The sequence below is a fragment of the Pelodiscus sinensis genome, chromosome 2 (assembly GCF_052426305.1).
Source record: "Pelodiscus sinensis isolate ZL-2025 chromosome 2, ASM5242630v1, whole genome shotgun sequence".
In the NCBI taxonomy this organism is placed as follows: domain Eukaryota; kingdom Metazoa; phylum Chordata; order Testudines; family Trionychidae; genus Pelodiscus; species Pelodiscus sinensis.
Genome location: NC_143053.1, coordinates 173315602 through 173336889, shown reverse-complemented (window position 1 = coordinate 173336889; position 21288 = coordinate 173315602). Strand labels below are relative to the sequence as shown.

General features: G+C 41.4%; 1 protein-coding gene across 7 annotated transcripts in view; it reads left to right on the top strand.

The window, feature by feature from the left end:
• BMPER (BMP binding endothelial regulator) overlaps positions 1-21288 on the top strand; it is a 212129-nt gene that overhangs the window by 102438 nt on the left and 88403 nt on the right. For all 7 annotated transcript variants that reach the window (XR_012901885.2, XR_012901884.2, XM_075921755.2 and 4 more), the window contains 4 exons: positions 10372-10471; positions 12032-12141; positions 12555-12695; positions 15383-15487. Coding sequence is in view for 5 of the 7 variants with exons in the window: in XM_075921755.2 (XP_075777870.1) it covers positions 10372-10471; positions 12032-12141; positions 12555-12695; positions 15383-15487 (456 nt within the window). In the remaining 2 variants the exon portion in view is untranslated. The remainder of the gene's footprint in view (positions 1-10371; positions 10472-12031; positions 12142-12554; positions 12696-15382; positions 15488-21288) is intronic.

The window sequence follows — 21288 nt, the reverse complement described above, 5'->3', positions numbered from 1 at the left end:
CAAGGGCTTGCCAGCTTGCACAAAGGCTGAAGAAAAAAAGGGTCCTGGAAGTTAGTGGTCCATGAAATGTTTAGAATGACCACTAGGGTCACCTTCTTGTGTTTTGTGTTAGTGTGGCTATACCACTCCTAGGCTCTCCAACACTAGAGTGGATCTAACACATTCTATAAGTGCGCCTTTAAATCCTTGGTCTAGACAAGGCCTTGGGCATCAGAGTGGGAATGGCTGGCGGGACGTGAGAAACACTGAATTGCTGGTCTGTCTGCTTTATATACCAATTGATGTTTTGTTTTATTTACAACAATACTTCTGATGTCTTTGTCACTTTCCTCAATAACGTCTCCCACTACTGTTTTGCCCTGGGAGTTTGAAATATGTGTAACCAGAGTGATTCAATGACTTCACAGAGTTCTGTGTAACACACATGTTATGAAAGCTTCAGAGGGGTAGTCGAGTTTGTCTGTAACTAGAAAAAATTAAAAAACAATGAATAGTCTTGCAACACCTTAAAGACTAACAAAATGTTAGATAATATCATGAGCTTTTGTGGACACAACCCACTTCTTCAGATGAAGCACCTAATCAGCATACTACACAAGAAACATATGTTATAGTTCTTTTAAGGGGCAAGAAGGTATTCATTATGTATATACCTTCACAAAAACTGGAGCATCTCTTGCAAATGTCTCTGTTAGGGGCTTGTGACTTGTTTAGTTCTAAAGTTAACTACATTCTAGATATGGCTCCTCACTTTCATTGATGAAAATTTATATCAGAAATTAAGAATCATGCATCCAAAACGTTAAAATTATTTACATTTAACTTTCCTGCTTCAATAATATTCTGAGACACATTGCGGTCCGCTTTTGGACCTTGGAGTTTAATTACAAAAACACACTAGCTGGTGAGGATATCAAATCCAGTAACCAGATAAACAAGCTTTGTAGTCTTACCTAGGAACCCTCGTACATATTCAGAGTTATAAATACTCCTGCCTGTAATTCTGGATTCCCTCCCCCAGGCTGTGTCTACATTGGCACCCTTTTCTGGAAAAAGGATGCTAATGAGACAAATCGGAATTGCAAATGCCGCGGGGGATTTAAATATCCCCCGCGGCATTTGCATGAACATGGCTGCCGCTTTTTTCTGGCTCGGGGCTTTGCCGGGGAAAGCGCCAGTCTAGGGATCTTTTGGAAAATAAAGCCTTTTCCGGAAGATCCCTTATTCCTCTTAAAATCAGGAATAAGGGATCTTCCGGAAAAGGCTTTATTTTCCGAAAGATCCCATCTAGACTGGCGCTTTGCTCCGGCAAAGCCCCGAGCCGGAAAAAAGCGGCAGCCATGTTCATGCAAATGCCACAGGGGATATTTAAATCCCCCGTGGCATTTGCAATTCCGACTTGTCTCATTAGCATCCCTTTTCCGGAAAAGGGTGCCAATGTAGACACAGCCCCAGAGTCTGAACACTGTCATTACCTTAAACCCAACTGAAGCTTTCTTTTTCTTGCTTATGTCCCTATCAGCATGGTTCCTCTCACCAGCATTACAGTATTGATGTTGTCAACTTGGTATTGCTTTAACATATATTTATTGTAGATTTTAGACTCCTGCAAGGACCTGGGAGTAGTTTAGAGTGAACAGCAATCTGATTGGTTAATCTGTTTAGATTTGCTTGATTTCTTTTAGCTGCTTTCTCTGGGTGAGCCTGTTCAGCAATGTCCCCGAGTGAGCTTTTATCCATCAAACCCTTGTTTTGGGTCAAGCTGAATAAAATCCTTATTCAAAGCCCAAGACAAGCTTGAACATCTGTCTTAGTTGTACATTGATCCCAGTTGTGTAGCCTACATCGGACATTGTTCTGTATCTCTATATGTGTGTCCTGAGGTTAGGGTAATGCTGTTTTAATAGATTTTCCAAGAGGAAAAGAAAGCTTATCTGGTGATGTGTGAAACCTTTCAAACTTCTTACACAATGAAAGATAAGAACAATGTGTAACAGTTCACCATAGGCTAAATCCTGACATGTTTACTCTGATAAAATTCTCATTGCAATCAATGAGACTGTTGTCTGTGTAAGGATTTGGCCCTATGGTGATAAGGTGAACATAGATCAAAATCATGGAGAGGGCAGTTTTGTCAGTTGATATGAATTCACTGAACAGAGATAAAATGCTGTGAGTGGAATGGAAGAAGGAGGGGAGACAAAGAGGCCAGGACAACAGGGAAATACCAGTTTGTGGGGCAGTAACTCCAGTAATAATTGATGTCTTCAGATTTCCCTGACCCTTTTCAATATGTTTTTAGACCTGCTTGTAGTACATAGACAGCCCTGCTCATATCAGGGTTAGGTGGACAAAAGCCAAGGCGCTGAGGCACACCTCTGCTATGGGGTAAGCTCAGGATGGGACTGTTCCTTACTTAATACACATTCCAGCACATCACAGGAGAGAGTCCTGAGGGAAAGACAGACAGCTGCCCTGATCTGTCTTAGGAAGAAAAGAACAGAGCTATTCAAATATCACTTCTTCCATCCTTACCAGCCATCCCACAACACCTTGTGCTCAACAGTATTAAAGGCAGCTGTTAGATGTAGGAGAATCAGAATAGATACTCACTAGATTGTGGCTGGCCTTTATATGGAAGAAGCGAGGAGTGTGGTACAGCTAACTTCCTCCCTGTGCAGCCTACATTTAGGCGAGCTGCAGTTGAAGACCTTGTACTCAGCGCAAGGACAGCTTCTATAGGTGTCCCAAAAGGCTGGCTCTGCCCCACCCCACAAGCCATTGAAAGCAGGATATATCATCTTAGGGTACGTCTAGACTACCGCGTTTTGTCGACGGAAGTTTTGTCGACAGATACTGTCGACAAAACTTCCGTCGACAAAGAGCATCCAGACACATTGAGTTCTGTCGACAAAGCAAGCTGCTTTGTCGACAGAACTCCGTAGTCTGGACGCAGTGTTACAGGCAATAACACCTTCTGTCGACAGAAGGTGTTATGCCTTGTAAAATGAGGTATACCAGTGTCGACAAAACTGCTGAGTTCTGTCGACGTTATGTCGACAGAACTCAGCGGTAGTGTAGACGCTGGTATAGTTTTGTCGACAAAAGTCCACTTTTGTCGACAAAACTAGGTAGTCTAGACAAACCCTTAGTTTCTGTGCACTCCCCCCCCCCCCAGCCCAAGTGCACCAGGATGTGCAGGAAAGGAAGGTGCTATTCTGTCACTCCTTTTATTCAATGTGTGCATGAGAACACTGGAGGAAACAATGAGTTGTTTTGGATTTTAGTGTTGTCAGTATGCTGATGGGAGCCACTTTGCCTGACTCTGGTGACTCTGTTGCTCAGGTTTGGCAGAGGCTAGTTGAGGTAGGGGGATTAATTGAGAAGCTCTTGGATAATTCTTACGTGAGGTTAGAAAATTAACATCTCCTTCCTCTTTACAGTGGTTTTTTTTCTTTTCATCTACATCTGGCCAGGAGATTGACAAGCTCTGCATCTGAAGAGAAAATTTGAGAGTTAATTAAAATTAGACTTGGGGAGTTCAGAATCCATCTCTCTGCTTACTTAATAACATTGCTGACAGGAATCATATGGCACCCGTACTTCAGTAGTCTATACTAGCTTCTAGTTTATTTTCAGATGCAATCCGAGACATTGGTTTTGGATCTCCAGTGCCTTTCATGATTTGACACCTGGTTATCTGTGACAGGTAACTGGGATGCTTGAAATAAGAATCCCCACATTTAAATGGAAAAGTGGTGGCAGGGTGTTTACTTAATTTCTACTGTGTTGGGATTCTACTTTTGGGATGTTTTGAGTACCCAATATATTTACACAGGTTTGTGTCTGTGTTTGCGTGACTTTTAAGGGTTCATGTGAGTTAAAGTTCTTCAGTCAATTTAAAGTTCTTCATGCATTTAAAATGGTACAGCCACTGCAGGTTTGAACCTATTTACCTGTTGGTGAGGTATTTCCTATACAGACAGTATAATAGATGACATTGATAGAATCAGTAAAAACTCTCAAACACTTTTAAAATGAGACTGCTGTACATGAACAATGGCCTGATTTTTAACCTCACATCAGTTTTGGATTCAGTTTTGAATTTCCTCTTGATTTTCATCAGCATAAGTGAGAGCAGAATCAGGCCCCAAGTACATTCTGACCAGTATTTTTCATAAATCAAATATAAATATGTTAAAAACAAGTAGCCCTGTGGCATCTTAGGCTATGTCTACACAGCAGCATTATTCCAGAATAACATCAGTTCTTCCAGAATAACATAGTGTATGTCTACACATCAAGCCCATTATTTCTAAATAAATTCAAAATAACAAGCTTCTTACTCCAACTCCGGTAACCCTCATTGAAGCTACCGTGTGAGGAATTTGTTAGTTAACTTCACCTTGAAGTTAGCTAATTAGCACCATTCACGGAGTTATAGAGTCATAGAAATGTGCGAATGAAAGGGTATGTCTACACTATAAAGTTAATTCGAACTAACAGCCATTAGTTCGAATTAACTTTAATAGGGGCTACACATACAAACCGCTAGTTCGAATTTAAATCGAACTAGCAGAGCGCTTAATTCAAACTAAGTAAACCTCATTCTACGAGGAGTAACACCTAGTTCGAATTAAGGGCTGTGTAGCCACTTAATTCGAACTAGTTGGAGGCTAGCCCTTCCCAGCTTGCCCTGGTGGCCACTCTGGGCCAAACCAGGGAAACTCTTCTGCCCCCCTCCCGGCCCTGGAGCTCTTAAAGGGGCATGGTCTGGCTACAGTGCTTGTGCCAGTTGCAAGCCTGCCAGCACCCAGCCAGCAGACCCTGCACCTGGCACAGCATGAGCAAGCCACCCGCTGCCACCCAGCCCTCTACCTCTTCCCAGGACCAGGCTGGTGGCTCTCAGGAGCCTGCCCGGGGCCGCAAAAGGTGGGCGCCCGCCTGGTCTAGTGCGGAGATTGTGGACCTCATCGAGGTTTGGGGGGAGGCCTCCAACGTCCACAATCTTCGCACTAGGCACAGGAAAGCGACCGTCTAGGGCAGGATAGCTGCCAGCCTGGCCACCAAAGGCCACATGCAAATCCAGGAGCAGGTTTGCATGAAAATCAAGTTGGTCCAGTGAGACCCCCGACCCTGTGCCCTGAGCTTAGAACATAAGAATGGCCGTACTGGGTCAGACCAAAGGTCCATCTAGCCCAGTAGCCTGTCTTCTGACAGCGGCCAGCACCAGGTACCCTGGAGGGGATGGACCGAAGACAATGACCAAGTGATTTGTCTCGTGCCATCCATCTCCAGCCTTCCACAAAGAGAGACCAGGGACACCATTCCTACCCCCTAGCTAATAGCACTCCATGGACCCAACCTCCATGAATTTATCTAACTTCTCTTTAAACTCTGTTATAGTTCTAGCCTTCATAACCTCCTGTGGCAAGGAGTTCCACAGGTTGATTATGCACTGTGTGAAGAACTTTCTTTTATTAGTTTGAAGCCTGCTACCCATTCATTTCATTTGGTGTTCTCTAGTCCATCTATTATGGGAATTAATGAAGAACTTTTCTTTATTCTTTATTCACCCTCTCCACACCACTCATGATTTTATATACCTCTATCACAACTGCAGGACACTGTTGGCTCTTATTCAGTTTGTGATCCTTTTCAGCATTAAAAACTGACCAACCAGTCATTCTCCATTTTGTAACCTTGCATATGACTTTTTTCTATCATAAGTGAAGTATTTTGTACCTGTCTTTATTGAATTTCACTTAGTTGGTTAAAGATCAATTCTCTAATTTATCAAGGTCTTTTTGAATTCTAATACTGTTCCCTTGAGTGTTTGAAACCCCTCCTAGGTATCTGAAAATGATATAGGCATATTCATTCTATTATCCTACTCATTAATGAAAATATTGTTTAATATCAGAACAGACCCTGTGAAACCCCACTAGATATTGACTGCAAATCATTGATAATCACTCTTTGAGTCTGGTCTTTCATCTAGTTGAACACTTACTTTGAAGTATCTAGAACACTTTCTCCTGGTTTGCGTATAAGAATGGTAAATGAATCAGCATCTAAAATTGAGATAAATAGGTATCTCCTGCTTCCCACCTCATCCACTCAGCCAATAATCCTTTTAAATAAGAAAATTAGGTTGATTTGGAATTACTTGTTTTTCACAAATCCGTGTTGACTATGTTTATAACGTCATTATTCTCCAGGTGTTTAAAATTATTTATCTAATAATCGTTTGAGTTTCTTTTCAGGTATCAGAGTTAGGCTAAAGCCAAGATAAGCTGTGCAACTTCAGCTATGTCAATTGTGTAGCTTAAGTCAAAATAGCTTATTTTCACTTTTGGAGCTGTCTACACAGCAGGAAGTCCGAGTTAGAGCACTCTTCCTCCAACTTCCCTTACTCTTCATAAAATGAGGATTACAGGAGTCAGAGTAAGAAATCCTCCAGTTCGACATTATTTCAACATTATGTCAAAATAACTGCTTGTAATGTAGATGCAGATTATAATATTTTGGAATAGTGTCAGTTATTCCGAAATAATACTGCTGTGTAGACATAGCCTTATAGTGACTGGTCCATTATAAAGCAGATACTCTTTCTTCCCCTATTTAAAGTTAGATGCTATGTTTCTCTTTTCTCAGTCCCATGGGATCTGATGGCTTAAGTTAATTCCTTTAATACCCTATGGTTGAATTTCATCAGGCCCTGCTGACTGGAATACTTCTAATTTATCTAATTCATCCAGTATTTTCCCTATTCTGACTTGTATTGTGGAGATAGCCATATGATTTTGTTACAGAAAAATAATTTGTAATTTACTGCAGGAATTTTTAGTTCACCAAGTTAATACCAGGGAAAAGCCGGAAAAGGGCTTTATTCCAGAGGATCGCGCCAGTCTAGACGCTTTTTTTCCGGCTTTTCCCCAAGCCGGAAAAAAAGCGGCGGACATGTTTATTTAAATCTGCGGGGGATATTTAAATCCCCCGCGGATTTCCCTATCCTGACTTACCTGATTTGCATCCCTTTTCCGGAAATTGTGGCCAGTGGAGACATAGCCATTGTGTTTGTACATAACTTCTTTTCATGCTATTTGAATGTCTAGCTAATCCCTGCTGGGATTTTGAACTCAGGATAAGTAATGCTATATATTTTTAGGAGAATAAAGTTCCAGATCATATCATCGCACAGGTTTTGATTTTTTCTTAAAACTTGAAACTCACCAATGCCCTCTAATAGCCAAAGACCAGGTAGAATTACTATTATTTTAAAATGAAATAGGCTAATTTGTTTTAGGATCTTTTTGATCATACACCATAGGATGACATACAAACCTGGAATATCTATCTTGGATACCAGAGAGCTGGAATGTTACTTCACTCTTAGGATCTAAACAGCATAACAGCTGGATTCAGAAACAATGTGACAAAAAACAGACATGATTCAGTTTGAAAGAAAATTCCTGGGTGAAGGAAAGAAGAGGTGAGCAGAATGTGCGGGAGGCAATGTGCGGATCACAAAGGAACTATAAATAAAAGGCAAAGCAAGTACGCATTTAGCATTAGTTATCAAATGAAAAGCTGTTTCTGTCTGGTGGAAAGCACGTGGCTGAGAGCCTTTTCTGAACAACATTTTGTGAGATTCCCTGATGATAGATTATTACACAGAGGTCTAGGGGATGTTTTATCTATTGGTTATGTTTAGTTAAAAACAAGATTTACAAAAGAGGCTAGTCGCTTTGGGTGCTTCAATTTCTAGATACCCAAATTGTGACACCTTTTGGGAGGGCTGGTTTTCAGAAGGGTGCTTGTAGGTGTTTGGGGGGATAATAGCATCCCCCCACCATTCATTAAGATCCAGCCAGACCAACAATATGATTTAAGCTCAGGATGTTTGCCAGTTGTGGCTTTGCAGCAGCCAATAATTTTGTAAATAAACATGAGTTTGGGTTGAGATGATCTGGAGGAAAAGAATGTTTTTAGAGGTTCTCCTTTTTTAGGGTCTTCATTCCTGATTCACCAAGGAAGCGATAAATCAAATGCAGGGAGGATGAAATATTTTTGTATTTGAGGTAGAATGAGCAAAAATGCATTAACTCCCTCTCCCTTAGTGAATCAATAGACAGGCTTGACAGCCTAGCTTCAGAACTGCACATTGTGTTAAAATGTATATATACCTAAACTCTTCAATGCACTGTGATGAGAGCAGCATGAACATTTAAGTAGAACAGAACAGACTAGAAAGGAGTTTCTTGATGAAGGATGAAACTTGAGTTTTGCCTTGATCAGTCAGAGAAACAGGGCTCCAAAACAGTTCTGGGGATGATATATACAGAACACAAAAATCCATAGGCAAGGATGTGGGAAGGGGAACCTTTCATATTGCAGGGCTCTGGTCAAGTAAGCTATTAGAACATTCTTTAACCTTCCTTCAGGGTGCCCCTCTCTAGTCTCATCAAGAACTCCAGGCCCTAATTGCTCATTCACAACATTATCTTTTCAGGATGGGTTCTGTCTTCTCTGAATTTTCCCCTCAGTGGAATGACGGCACCATGTCTGTGAGCCACGGAGTGAGACTTATTCTCCCATTCTGCACCTGTGCATCTTCCTAAAGAGCTATTCCCTGGGCAGCAGCAGAGTCTTCGGTGAAGGAATTCATTTCATTTTGTCAAAGTTTCCTGTCTGATCCATAACTTAGATCAGCAGTTTCAGCTCACAGTAAACTCTGTACTCCTGGATGCTGTGATGAAAGAATTATGAGCAAGCCATAGCCATGTGCATTCTGGATACTTCTCTGAACCCCTTGGGACAGATGGAAAAAATGTTTTTGTCAGCTAGTTCTGTATCTGAAATCTTGTTACAGTATGTGGTACAGACAGGACATTAATTTTTTCATAATAGTATCAGTCTGCTCTTGCTACATGAAAGTTTGCTCATGGTTTATTATGGTATTGTACTGTTTGGAAGTAGAGTCTTGAACCATAATTTCAAATCGTGAACTCTGAAAAGAATGGCTTTTTTTCCATTTGTTTCTAGGGAGATGAGAGAAACTTCTTGAATGCATATGGCTGCTCATAATTCTTTCTCTGCAGCATCCCGGAATATAAGTATATTGTGGGCTGAATCTTCCGTTTTAAATTATGGGTCGTGTAGGACATTTAGATTAAACTAACTGAACTCCATCTGTGGGGAAAAAAAGATTAGATTTTAAAAATGAAAAACCTGGATACCAATCTTGGGTGCGAAGGACATTTAGGTTGAGGACTTGAGATATGCAACTGACTGGAGAAAGGTCTTTCTCTTCATTCTTAGCCCCCCAAAAAAGCCCTTTCCCACTAGGATGATCAATTTTAAGGGGACAGTCCCAATATTCAGGGTTGTCTTATATAGACAAATATTATTGTACCTCACCCCTTATCCCAATTTTTCACACTTCCTATCTGGTTGCCCTACTTCCTACTATCCCCAGGAACTACCTCCCCTCTCCTTTTAGAATAAAAAAACCAGGATATTGTTTCAACTGAAAACTTTTTGAGACAGAAATGGTCTTTTCTTACCTTGTGCATGAACGACATCTAGGACATTAGAGCCTTTTTCATTTGAAATCGTCTCCGAACCAAGCCTTGCCTTATTTTTACTCCTCCTCTTCCCCCCCCCCCTTGTCACTATACTATTGATTGTTCTCCTTCAACTGGTTTCTCCATCCTTATACTTTCTGTGCTGTGTCTTTTTTGCCTTTTTTCTGATTTTCTCCTCTACTTTCTCCTGGACCGTCAACACACACTTTCCCCTTCTCTCTGTCAGTGTCTATCTGTTCTTTATTCTTTGAATAGTGCAGAGTTGGGTGTGCACAATTAGACTTGAGAATGGGCTTTCATGAATGACTGTGTCTATTTGGGAATCCTGAAGGAGTAAAATACTGGGAGAATGCCCATTCTTCTCTCACTTTCCTTATTTAACTCTGCTTCTTGTCTAAGAGAAGCCCAGAAGTCCCATGCAGTGAAAAATAATGGGAAAAAAATGTTTACCAACTTACTGTAACCTCAAGAAAGGCTCACTTGCTATATTTTATTCTACTTGATTTTTCCCACATCCATATTGAGAAACCAGTTAGCCAGGCACTTCTCTTTGCACAGCTATCACTTGCTTATTGTTTATCAGCGCGAAAAGCACCAATACCTACAGGAAATATTTAATGGCAACTAAAGTCAGAGATAAAGTCTCTGTCCCCGGTATGAATAGAAATATATGTGGGTAAATATTGTGTCTGATAAGGCTTCTCTAATACTTGTCACCTGTGTGATGTACGTGCATGTGTGTGGTTTTCCCTGCACCCCAATTGAGCCTATTTTCTAATAGGGAGGCAGGACACAGTGCGTACGAGAAGGCTGCCCCATTCTGTCGTGTCCCCAGCATCTCAGTCACATTCCTTCTGGACACTGTTGCCCCAAATGTTTAGGTGAGTGGTTCTTTTCACAGGCATAATATATGTAATGCAATGTATTTCTGCAGAGTGCCTTTCATAGAAATATTTCACAGGCAATAAAAGTAAATATTAGTGATGCTCAGTTGTAAAGGCTACAATCTGCTTGTTATACAGGTGGCCTCAATTAGGGATGTGAATACCCATTGTGACATTATTGGATTTTTGGCGTGAACATGCATAACATTGTTGCACTCACTGTTGTGTGTTTGCCCCAAATATTGTACAAAATGGGCCAGCTAAGGTGTCTATTGAAAGCTCATGCTTAGCTGGTTCTGTTTAAGCCTGAATGATTTTTGTATTTGAAGTTATGAATATTGGCTGTGTACTGGTATTCCAAATATTTGCTTCTAAGAAGTATCAACAGGTCTTGCTCACCTATTGTGTAAGAGTGAATAGTCAAGCGAATCAGAGTACTTGACTGACAGTGGACCTTAAGTGGTGCAATACACAACTGAGGAATTTTACTGTAAACCTGCAGACCAGCAGGTAGGCAATGGTTGCTTGCTTAAGAAGGACATTGGACAGGTGACTTGCTCATGTGACAAATGCCATTTTGGGAGATACTTTCACAGAGCTAGAACAATGGGTTTCCCTCCACATGAGCAAGGTTATAAAAAGGGCCCTACAGTTTCCTCCATTTGTCTTCATTCCAGCTCGTCACTTCAGAAGCAGCTTTGCTATGAACTATGAATTGGTGTTATGTAATTTAGTTTCCTGTAAGAATTTTACTCTCAACTAAGGGCACATGCATGGACCAATAGACACTACTACAGGTTGAACCTCTCTAGTCTGGCACACTCTGATCCAGAAACATCCATAGTCTGGCATGATTTTAGTTAGCCGAATGTCCACTTATCATGGGTGTGACCAAGTTTCCTGTGGTCCCATTAAGTTTGTTTACAGCCACCTGTCCTGGATCTCAGTGTTCTGTGCTGTTCGTTAGCTCTAATTTACCCCTAAATGTCTTCTAAGAGCCCAGTAAGCAGTGGAAGTGTTGATAATGCTGCTGGACAATATTGACTGGTCATGGTTCAACAAATTCTCTGGTTTGGCACTGGTCAGATCCTGAGGTGCCAGACTAGAGAGGTTCAACCTAAATTCTCCAAAAGCGACGAGGAGTCCTGTGGCACCTTATAGACTAACTGAAGTTAGTCTATAAGGTGCCACAGGACTCCTCGTTGCTTTTGCAGATTAAGACTAACACGGCTACCCCTCTGATACTTGGAACCTAAATTCTCATAATTCTCAAATTCGTGAATTCTCAAAATCTGTTGCTCTAGATGCAAGGTATGCACGTGTAAACCTTTAGTAGAATGCAGATAGAGGTGACACATCTCAAAGAACCTCCAATTATAGATAAGTAACCTCTTGATTTTACTCAGATTAATATCTGCTAAATGAATAGTGGAAATACATAGCAAATGACACTTTGTACGTGAATTTTGTCTGGGAATAATAAGCCGTAATATATATATATATTTTTAAAACATGGCATCCTTTTAACCACATTATGTTTCTTTTTGTTGTATTCAGGCCAGAGGAAAGTGTTTGACCTCCCATTTGGAAGCTGCCTTTTTCACAGTGATGTTTATGACAATGAATCCTCTTTTGTTTATGATAATTGCACTATGTGTACCTGCAGGGTAAGTCAGTAACAACATTCCTGCGCTGTGATTTTTTTATTGCCTAGGAGAGAGATTTGTAAGATTTGCAAACTTCAAGGCCTGACTGTATACTATTAAGTACCTTGTAGGGTCATTTACATCCAGTTAAAGAGAATGTAAAATGCTGCCAAATCAACATGGTCAGATTTTATATGACTGTCAAAGTGAAAATTGAGGAGAATTAGCCCCTGCTTGCCTTATTAAATGAACACACTCTGAAAGATTCCCTGAATTCAGTAGCATCTTTTTTTCTAAGCAGATCTGATCAAAATCGTCATTAGCTGCATTGGGTGAAAAAGGTTACCACAGCACACAGAAATGTTATGACTGGGGATGAACATTGTCCTACTCAGTTAGTGTCTCCTTTGTTGTTCTTCTGTCTTTTTGCTCAGAATTCTACAGTGGTATGTAAGAGGAAGTGCTCGCCTCCTGGACAATGCAATAAAAGCAAGGAACGCTGCTGCCAGGAGTGCGTCTCATATGTCTCTCCTGAGGAACTGAAAGTGTGCAAATTCGGGAATAAGATCTTTCGGGTAATGTTTTGGGTGTGGCTCAATAGTGGGTACCATTGTTGTAGCTGAAGTGGCACTGGATCACTATAACTTAGTGGTGTGGTTTGCTTTTTAGCAGAATTTTCATTATGCTGATTTCAAACAGGTGTACATTTGTAATAGTGAGACTAATCAACCATTGGAATGATTTACTGAGGGTTGTAATGGAGTCTCCCTTGCTCATAATTTTTAAATTAAGATTGGAATTTTTTTCTAAAGAATATGTGCTAAGAATTATTCTGAGGAAGGTTTATGACCACGTTGTATAGGAGGGAAGACCAGAAGATCAAAATGGTCCCTTCTGTCCTTGGATTCTATGGGTCTATCAACAGAGCAGCTTGGAAAACTTTCCACATGCTGGTTTTTTTTTTCGTTTGTGTATGTTCTGCTGATAGAAAATTTTTTAAATTAATTCCTCTTATACTTAGCATGCTGTCTCGCTCTCCCCACACAGAATCTTCATACTGCCCTTTCCCAAACAAATTCTGATAGTCATAGAAATGGTATTTCTCAGTAGTCATTATCAGCTAACTCAAAAAGGAGCCTCCCCCAGGTTGAAACAGTATGAATTGTGCTAAGCTTGTCTCAGCTAGAAGTCCTGGATACATTACTGTTCGTAGCTATGTTACAGACAGTGCTTTCTAACATCCCTCATTGGAGCGCCATATAGCAAACATTTCCTCCTTCTTTCCCCTCCAACATTTGCAGATCTGTAATGATTTCTTGCAAAAAACTTCTTATATTGCTGGGCCCCTGTGTGTTTTTTTTCAAGTGAGTGCATCTTTCACATTATATTGGAACAGATTCTTGTCACTTGGTTGGCTAAGAGAATCAGATCAAATGAGAAATCTCTTGAGTACACTGAGTTGACTCATTCCACATTGCTTTCCATTAATTCCGTTTTACTAGTACATAGATGAAATGTTTATTCTGGAAATTATATATAAACAAACACTGTGCTTAATAGGTTCAAAGAAACTACATTTGACTTAAACAGTGGCACTATTGTATTTCAGATATAAATATATACTTTTGAGCATCCAAATGAAATACTCGGCTTTTTATGATTTATTTTACTAACAATTATGAACTCGAAGACACAAAAAGGGGGAATAGATGGGAACTGGATCTTATTTTTGCCTTATTTAACCACTATTGGGAATAAGTCAATGGAGTTACAGAAGTATAAAACAGGCATGAAATCACAATTAGGCAACTGGATGTAGTTAACTGCTGTATCTTCTTTTAGGGTATGTCTACCCAGCACCCTAAACTCAAAATAAGATATGCAAATTGTGCTAAGCAAATTGCGTATCTTATTTTGAAACTATTTTGAAATAGCTTGTTTTGAAATTTGGCACGTCTACGCAGTGCCAGATTTCAAAATAACATGATATTTCGAGCCATCCCTTATTCCTCATACAACAAGGTTAACTGGGATAGCGAAATAGCACACCCATTATTTCAAAAAATATTTTGAAATAATGGGTGGCTTGTGTAGAGGTAGGGTAGCTCTGCAGAGTAGACATAAGTTGCTTTTGTGTGTGTAGATTGTTATCTTTGCTTAACTTAAGTCTGTCAAGTTATGCTTCACTAAAATGGATAGTCAGTCCTGCATCACTTCAGGAAATAAGATAAGGCAGAACATCCATTAAAAATCATGCTGTGCATAAAATATCAGCCTGTTTGCCACTTAAAATTGAGCCTACTTTCACTCTGATCCCATTACTCAGGAACTCTAGTGTAGGTGGATCCATAATTTCTTTTTGTCTTCTTGGACTCCTCTACTGTCTTTCTGTCTGCTTGACCTTCACCCTTCTGCCTCAGCTGTCCGGTAACCAGAATGCTTGCATGTCTAGTCTCTACATAGGCTAGCACAGGACTGCACGTGGGTGAGGTGGAATGCTTTAGAAACGGCACTTGGCAAATGCAAAGGCATGTAGAAATAAGCCAAGACAGTTCCCCATAATTTCCTGAGTATGTTAAAAATGAGGCTATGAAGTGCATTCTGCGCCCACTTACTACTTTTTTAGAGACAAAGACTGTCTCCTGGAAGAATACTGTTCCCGCTCTACATATGGATAGTTCACTATTATACCTGTTCTAAACATTTTCAGATGCTTAGCAGATCAAGTGTCTGCTAAAACACTGTAAGGAATCTGAATTAGAATTCATTGTTTGTCCATTCCTGTGGGCTCAGAATGATGCCAGATCTGGGAATAAAGTCACTGCATTCTGACATCTTAATGAAATGCTTTCACATGCAATAATTTAAACATGCCAGTCATCTGAAGGCAATGAATCAGATTTTTCTAATTATGTCAGCTTAAATGAAAATTTACAATAGGTATGATCACATCCCACTGGTGAGAAAAACAAAACAAAACAATGTAACTAATCAGGTCATTCAAGGAAAAGGAAACATAATTTGGTGAAATTTGGAAGAAAGAGTTTCTAACCTGAAGGATTAGAGGAAAGAAATCCCTATTCATCTTTATCTTTAATCTGACTGAACGTGGATGAGCATTTCATAATAATTTAGACTAAACAATGACATAGCACTGCTTTCCCCTTTTGGAGTTTTTCTGTGCAATGAAAATGATACATTGTTGGAACAGCTTCTTTCCGCCATCCTATCTGATAGCTATATCATATTCTTTCTCCTGCAGGATGGAGAGATGTGGTCCTCTGTTAACTGCACCATCTGTGCTTGTGTGAAAGGCAAGACAGAATGTCGCAAGAAGCAGTGCATTCCAATCAACAGCTGCCCTCATGTGAGTTTTTAATGGAATATGTTCTCTCCCCCAACTCTCATTTATCTTTGTCGGTGTTTCTCGGTTGAACTAGTATACATGAAGCCTGGGGAAGAAGAGCCTTTAAAGATTCAAGGGGAGAGATAGCTCAGTGCTTTGAGCATTGGCCTGCTAAACCCAGCATTGTGAGTTCAACCTTTGTGGAGGTCATTTAGGGATTTGGGACAAAAATTTGTCAGGGATGGTACTTGGTCCTGCTGTGAAGGCAGGGGACTGGACTCAATGACCTTTCAAGGTCCCTTCCAGTTCTAGGAGATAGATAGGTAGTCTGTTGTTGACTAGAAGTCTCAATTGTTGTATGAAGTGTTGTTGTAGACTGTGTTGGTCCTAGTATATTAGAGACAAGGTGGGTGAGGTAATATCATTTATTGGACCAACTTTTAAAGGAGAATTCTGTGTTGAAAGCTTGTCTATTTCACCAGCAGGAGTTGGTTCAGTAAAATATATTACTTCACCCACCTTGTCCTTCGAATTCTCAAAGCAATGTAACATCTCTTTTCAGGATTGCCCATTTCTGGCCTCAGGCCTCTCTCTCTTTGCTCAGAAGGCTCTTGTGTGTTGTCCCCCCCCCCACCCCCCCGCCTTTTATATCTGAATCAAAGCTGGTCTTTCTGCTCCCAGGTTTTCTTCTCTCCCACGCATATTCATAATGTTACTGGTGTAGCAAGGTTGCCAAAGTTAATAGATCATGTTTGTCCACCATGGAGTTGTGCAGGACAGGTTGTGTTCACTTTTTTAATGCAACTGCGTTTAATCACTTTGTTAGTCATGGAAACAAAGAATGAGCTCAACCAAAACTATACTACTTTCTCCAAAGGTACGGACTGATTTTTTGGGGGGGAGGGGGCAAAAGTCTGAAGTGAACCCCAAAATTAGCAGTCTCCTGTTACTTACTTACTTTAAAAATGACTCTTGTAACATTTTGGGACAATGTCTAACATTTGTGTTTTGGACGCCTGTTATTTGCAAGTTCCTTAGTTTTAATAGTGCAAGCTTTCAGAGAAAACAGATCTAAAATGATCTCATCTATGCGTAGTTTTAAAACAAACTACTGAAAAGATATCCAAGTTATTATCATTACTCCTTCTCAATATTTTCTTCTCTGTCATGGAAGCCAAAAAGAGGAAAATATTAGTCACAAATACCTGTGTATAAATTTTTCAGTGACAAACTCCTGTGAATTAAAATTTGTTTTGGTGACTTTTTGAGAGCTCAGGACAATGGCAGAGTTGTTCTAGAATATGGTGTTTGCCTTTGGATCTCCAAATGCTATTGAGGCAGGGCCATTGCATCAGTGAACCGTAGGAACACTGTGTGGTTCTCCTGCACCTTTTTGGTGTTTCACAGGAGCTCAGTCCTTTTACCAAGGGCCTCGTAAGTTTCACAAGCGAGGAGCTCTGCTGTTGTATGCCTTAGAGCAGGGGTGGGCAATAATTTTTAAAAGAGGCCACTTCACAAATTTCTGAAGTGGCCCCAGGCCACCCCAGAAGACGATGGGCCAGGAGACTTCTTGTGCTTCCCCACCCACAGACCCTGATTGGCCTGGGAGTGGGGGAGTGTGTGAAGTCTTTGCCCCTTCCTTGCCTCAGAGCCTACAGAGAATCACCAGCTCTTTTAAAACAGCTAGCAGTTCCCTCTAGGTGCTGCAGCGGGAGGAGACCTTGTTCATTCTGCCTGCCCTCAGGCCAATCATGGCCTGGGGCGGGGGAACTTGTGAAGTCTCTTGCCACCTGCCCCTGCCCTTCCAGGAGTGAATGGAGGTTTTAAAACAGCCAACAGTTCCCTCTGATGATGTGCACCCTGGTTGGGGAAGGAGACTTTGTGCACTCTCCCGTCCCCAGGTTTTGATTGGCCTGAGGGTGGGGAAGCAACATGGCGGCCACGGGCCAGATCCACCGGCTTGGTGGACCAGATGCGGCCCGCAGAGGCCCCTTTGCCCACCCCTGCCTTAGAAAGTGTGCAGTAGTGTTACTCTTCTGAGAATATTAGGAGGTCCATGGTAATTCTTAGTGAGTGCATAGGAGATGAGACCCTGGGACATCTAGACTAGCACATCAAGTTTTCTATGAGAATTCTTAGGAACATGGCACTGTAGAAAATACTGTGCCCTTCTGTAGTGTTCTCCATTCACCTAATTTAAGTTTTCATGGTTCCTCGGAGCTCAGGTTGCTAAAGTAATTTAATATGATCCTGGGACCCCAGTGCAAAATACAACATTATATTATATTTCATTTAAAGTAAATGTAAAAATTGAAACCACTGGAAATGGCCCATTAAGGTAATAAATACATGTACTGTTCAAACAATCAACTGAGGAATAAAATGCCACATGAAAATTCACCTTATGCATTTCAGTAACAACTTTAACTGAGACCCATAAGGCTCCTTCAACATTGTCATACTGTAGTTCTAGCATGGGAGGTGTGAATCCTAGACTCATAAGTGAAGTCAAAGGAAGAAGAGCAAAAAGAGTTAGAAGTCCTCCATTAAAAATATCAAGATTTAACTTAGCAAAATGCTTCATAAGAAATAAACCTATAATTCCCCTGTTAGGTTAAAAATCTTTTACCTGAAATCCTTAACTGAATTGTGCCAGCTTTAGTTTCTAGGTGGAGCTGGACTCCCAATCCAAATTAACCTTCTCAAAATAGGAATGGGTTCCCAGGGATAGAGTAAGCTCCAAAATCTAGAATAAGCTTCTGAACTGAGCTAAATTCCCAGGCTGTTTCATGCTTCCAAACTATACTAAACTTCCAAGCAGGAGTGAGCTTCTGAGCTATGATTCACTTCTAGACTAAAACAAACTCCTCAGCTAAACTAAACACCCCAACTGAGTTCCCAAACAAGAGTCACTCCTCCTCATGGCTAAATAACCCACTAGTGCCCTTCCTCCACATGTACTTGATTCTAACCAAGCCACTTCCTCTTGTGACTCAAAATGGAGTTTCACAATCTGAAGTAAACACTATTGCCTTTTCTAGTTCCAAAACCCCTGCCTGTTTTGTCTCCTATCACTAGGACTAGGTATCCCAAAATAAAAATAATAGGCAGCAGGTTTAAAACCAAGAAAAGGAAGTATTCTTCACACAATGCAGTCAGGCTGTGGAACTCCTTGAGGATGTTATGAACATAATGACCACAAAAGGATTCAAAAAAGACCCAGATAGATTCGTGGAGGATAGATCCATCATTGGCTATTAGCCAGGATAGGCAAGAATAGTGTCCCCAGACTGTGTTTGCCAGAGGCAGGGAGTGAGCAGCAGGGGATGGATCACTTGGGCTTTGTCTACACTGCAGGGTTTTTGCGCAAGATGCTTTTTGCGGAAGAGATCTTCTGCAAAAACTTCTTGGGCAAAAGCGCATCCACACTTCAAAAGCGCATCACAAAAGCAATATGCTTTTGCATAAGAGAGTGTCCACACTGCATGGACGCTCTTGCGCAAGAAAGTTCTGATTGCCATTCACAGAATGGCCATCAGAGCACCTGTGTTTTTTGCAATAGACTCTTTTTGCACAAGAACCCTGTAGTGTAGACACAGCCTTGGTGTATGCCTGCTCTGTTTATTCCCTCTGGGGCACCTGGCATTGACCACTGTTGGAAGACAGGCTATTGGGCTAGATGGATCGTTGGTCTGCCCCAATATGGCAGTTCTTATGTAAGCACAAAATCAGTCCTTTACCAAAACATCACTATAATGGATCCCCCTCCCCTTTCCAAGAGAATACTGTGTTTTTACAAGATAAGGGTTATTGGAAGAAAAAAAGGAGAATGCAACCCAATGTCTTGGGTTCCAACTTCCTCTCTCTCCTTAAGGCATTTTAAGCCAATAACATACGTTACTCATTTGATCCTTTCACTAACCTACCTTGTGCAAGACTATTCTGTCATAAACTTATACAGCATTGATCAAATATTTCACGTAATATAAGATATATACATGGTAGTGATGTGTGTGCTGCAAGTTTGTAAGCATATTATAAACTTGCCTGAAGAAAAATTGTACAAGATACTATATTCTTTCAGAAAAAAAATATCGGTCAGATCATGATTTCCTTACTAGCTCTGAATAGCATTCTAGATCAGAGTGGGAAAATTCTAGCCCACGGGCTGAATCTGGTCCACAAGGTTAATCCCTGGCAGCTCTTTTTTGACCGGATACCTGTGGAAGCACAGGCAACATAGCAGACTAACCCTGGAGGGCAGCTGATTTTTTTTTATTACTCACCCCTACTCTAGACTATGTGTAGATACACTCTCATGGAACTACTTGCCGAGTTAAGGCATTGCTTGGTGTGAATAATGATGACCCCATGTAATCATACCATTAAGTCCTGTGTCATAGAATACACAAGGGTGAAAGAGTTAAAGATGTGCAAGTAAGCTTATGTATTTTAGACCTTTAGTTATAAAAGCTTAAATCTTCAGCTTTAGCATTCTGTTCATGAAGTTTTCCTGATAGAATATGAATTCATTCATCAACCTAGCTCTAAATTAATTTGGACTTTTCCATGTGACTAGGAACAGGTTTCACACTGGTAAAACAGTAGATGTTTTTTTCTACCCAGTAATCATTTGTATTACTGCTGGGACTTGTGGCAGGTTGCTACACATTATCGGACTATTTCTACCATTTCTTTCAGTTTTTCCAAGGTTATACATATTTATCTTACTTTTTTATTATCTAATCTTTTCTTATTTCTGATCATTTCAGGAAGTGACTTTCTGAGCTTCTTTGTTTTATGCATACTGAGGCAATGTAGATGTCTATTTTAGTGCCCTTCAACCACTCTGATAGTAAAGACAGCCCTGCTTGGGTTTCCAGTGAGCCTTTTGGCTTATGGTTTCTAGTTCCACATTCAGATCACTGATTTCTTCCAGCACTCTCCTGATGTTACCTTGGGCTTCATTCTGCAATATGCTGAGCACACTGGCCTCAATCCAGCAAAGTCTTGAAACATTCAGGTAGCCTGCTGAAGCCAAGAAGCAAATTCTTATGCTTAAAGTTGAGCATGTACTTAAATGCATTACAGGCAGTCCCCGGGTTACGTACAAGATAGGGACTGTAGGTTTGTTCTTAAGTTGAATCTGTATGTAAGTCGGAACTGGCGTCCAGATTCAGACACTGCTGAAACTGACCGCCAGTTCTGACTTACATACAGAATCAACTTAAGAACCCCAGGCGTCCCCAAGTCAGCTGCTGCTGAAACTGATCAGCAGCTGATTCCAGGAAGCCCGGGGCAGAGCAACTCTGCCTGGGGCTTCCTTTAGTCAGCGCTGGTCAGATTCAGCAGAAGCTGACTTGGGGACGCCTGGGGCAGAGCAGCTGGGGTGCTGCTGGGTTGCTCCAGTAGCGCTGCTCCTCAGCACTACTGGAGCAACCCAGCAGCACCCCATCTGCTCTGCCCCAGGTGTCCTGATTCAGCCGCTGCTGAAACTGACCAGCAGCGGCTGAATCAGGACCTGGGGCAGAGCAGCTGGGGTGCTGCTGGGTTGGTCCAGTAGTGCCCAGAGCGGGCGCTGCAGGACCAATCGGCAGCACCCCAGATGCTCTGCCCCAGAGTCCAAAACAAAAGCCTGGTCTGCTTGGGGGGGGGGGGGGAGCACACTAGCTGCGCTCCCCCCCCCCCAGCAGACCAGGGACACGGGGAGCAGAGCCGCAGCGGCAGCGGGGTGCCGCGCCTCTGAGGCTTTGCTCTGGCAAAGCCTCAGAGGCGTGGGACCCCCCCGCGGCTGCGGCTTCAGTCCGGGAGCCTGTGGTCTG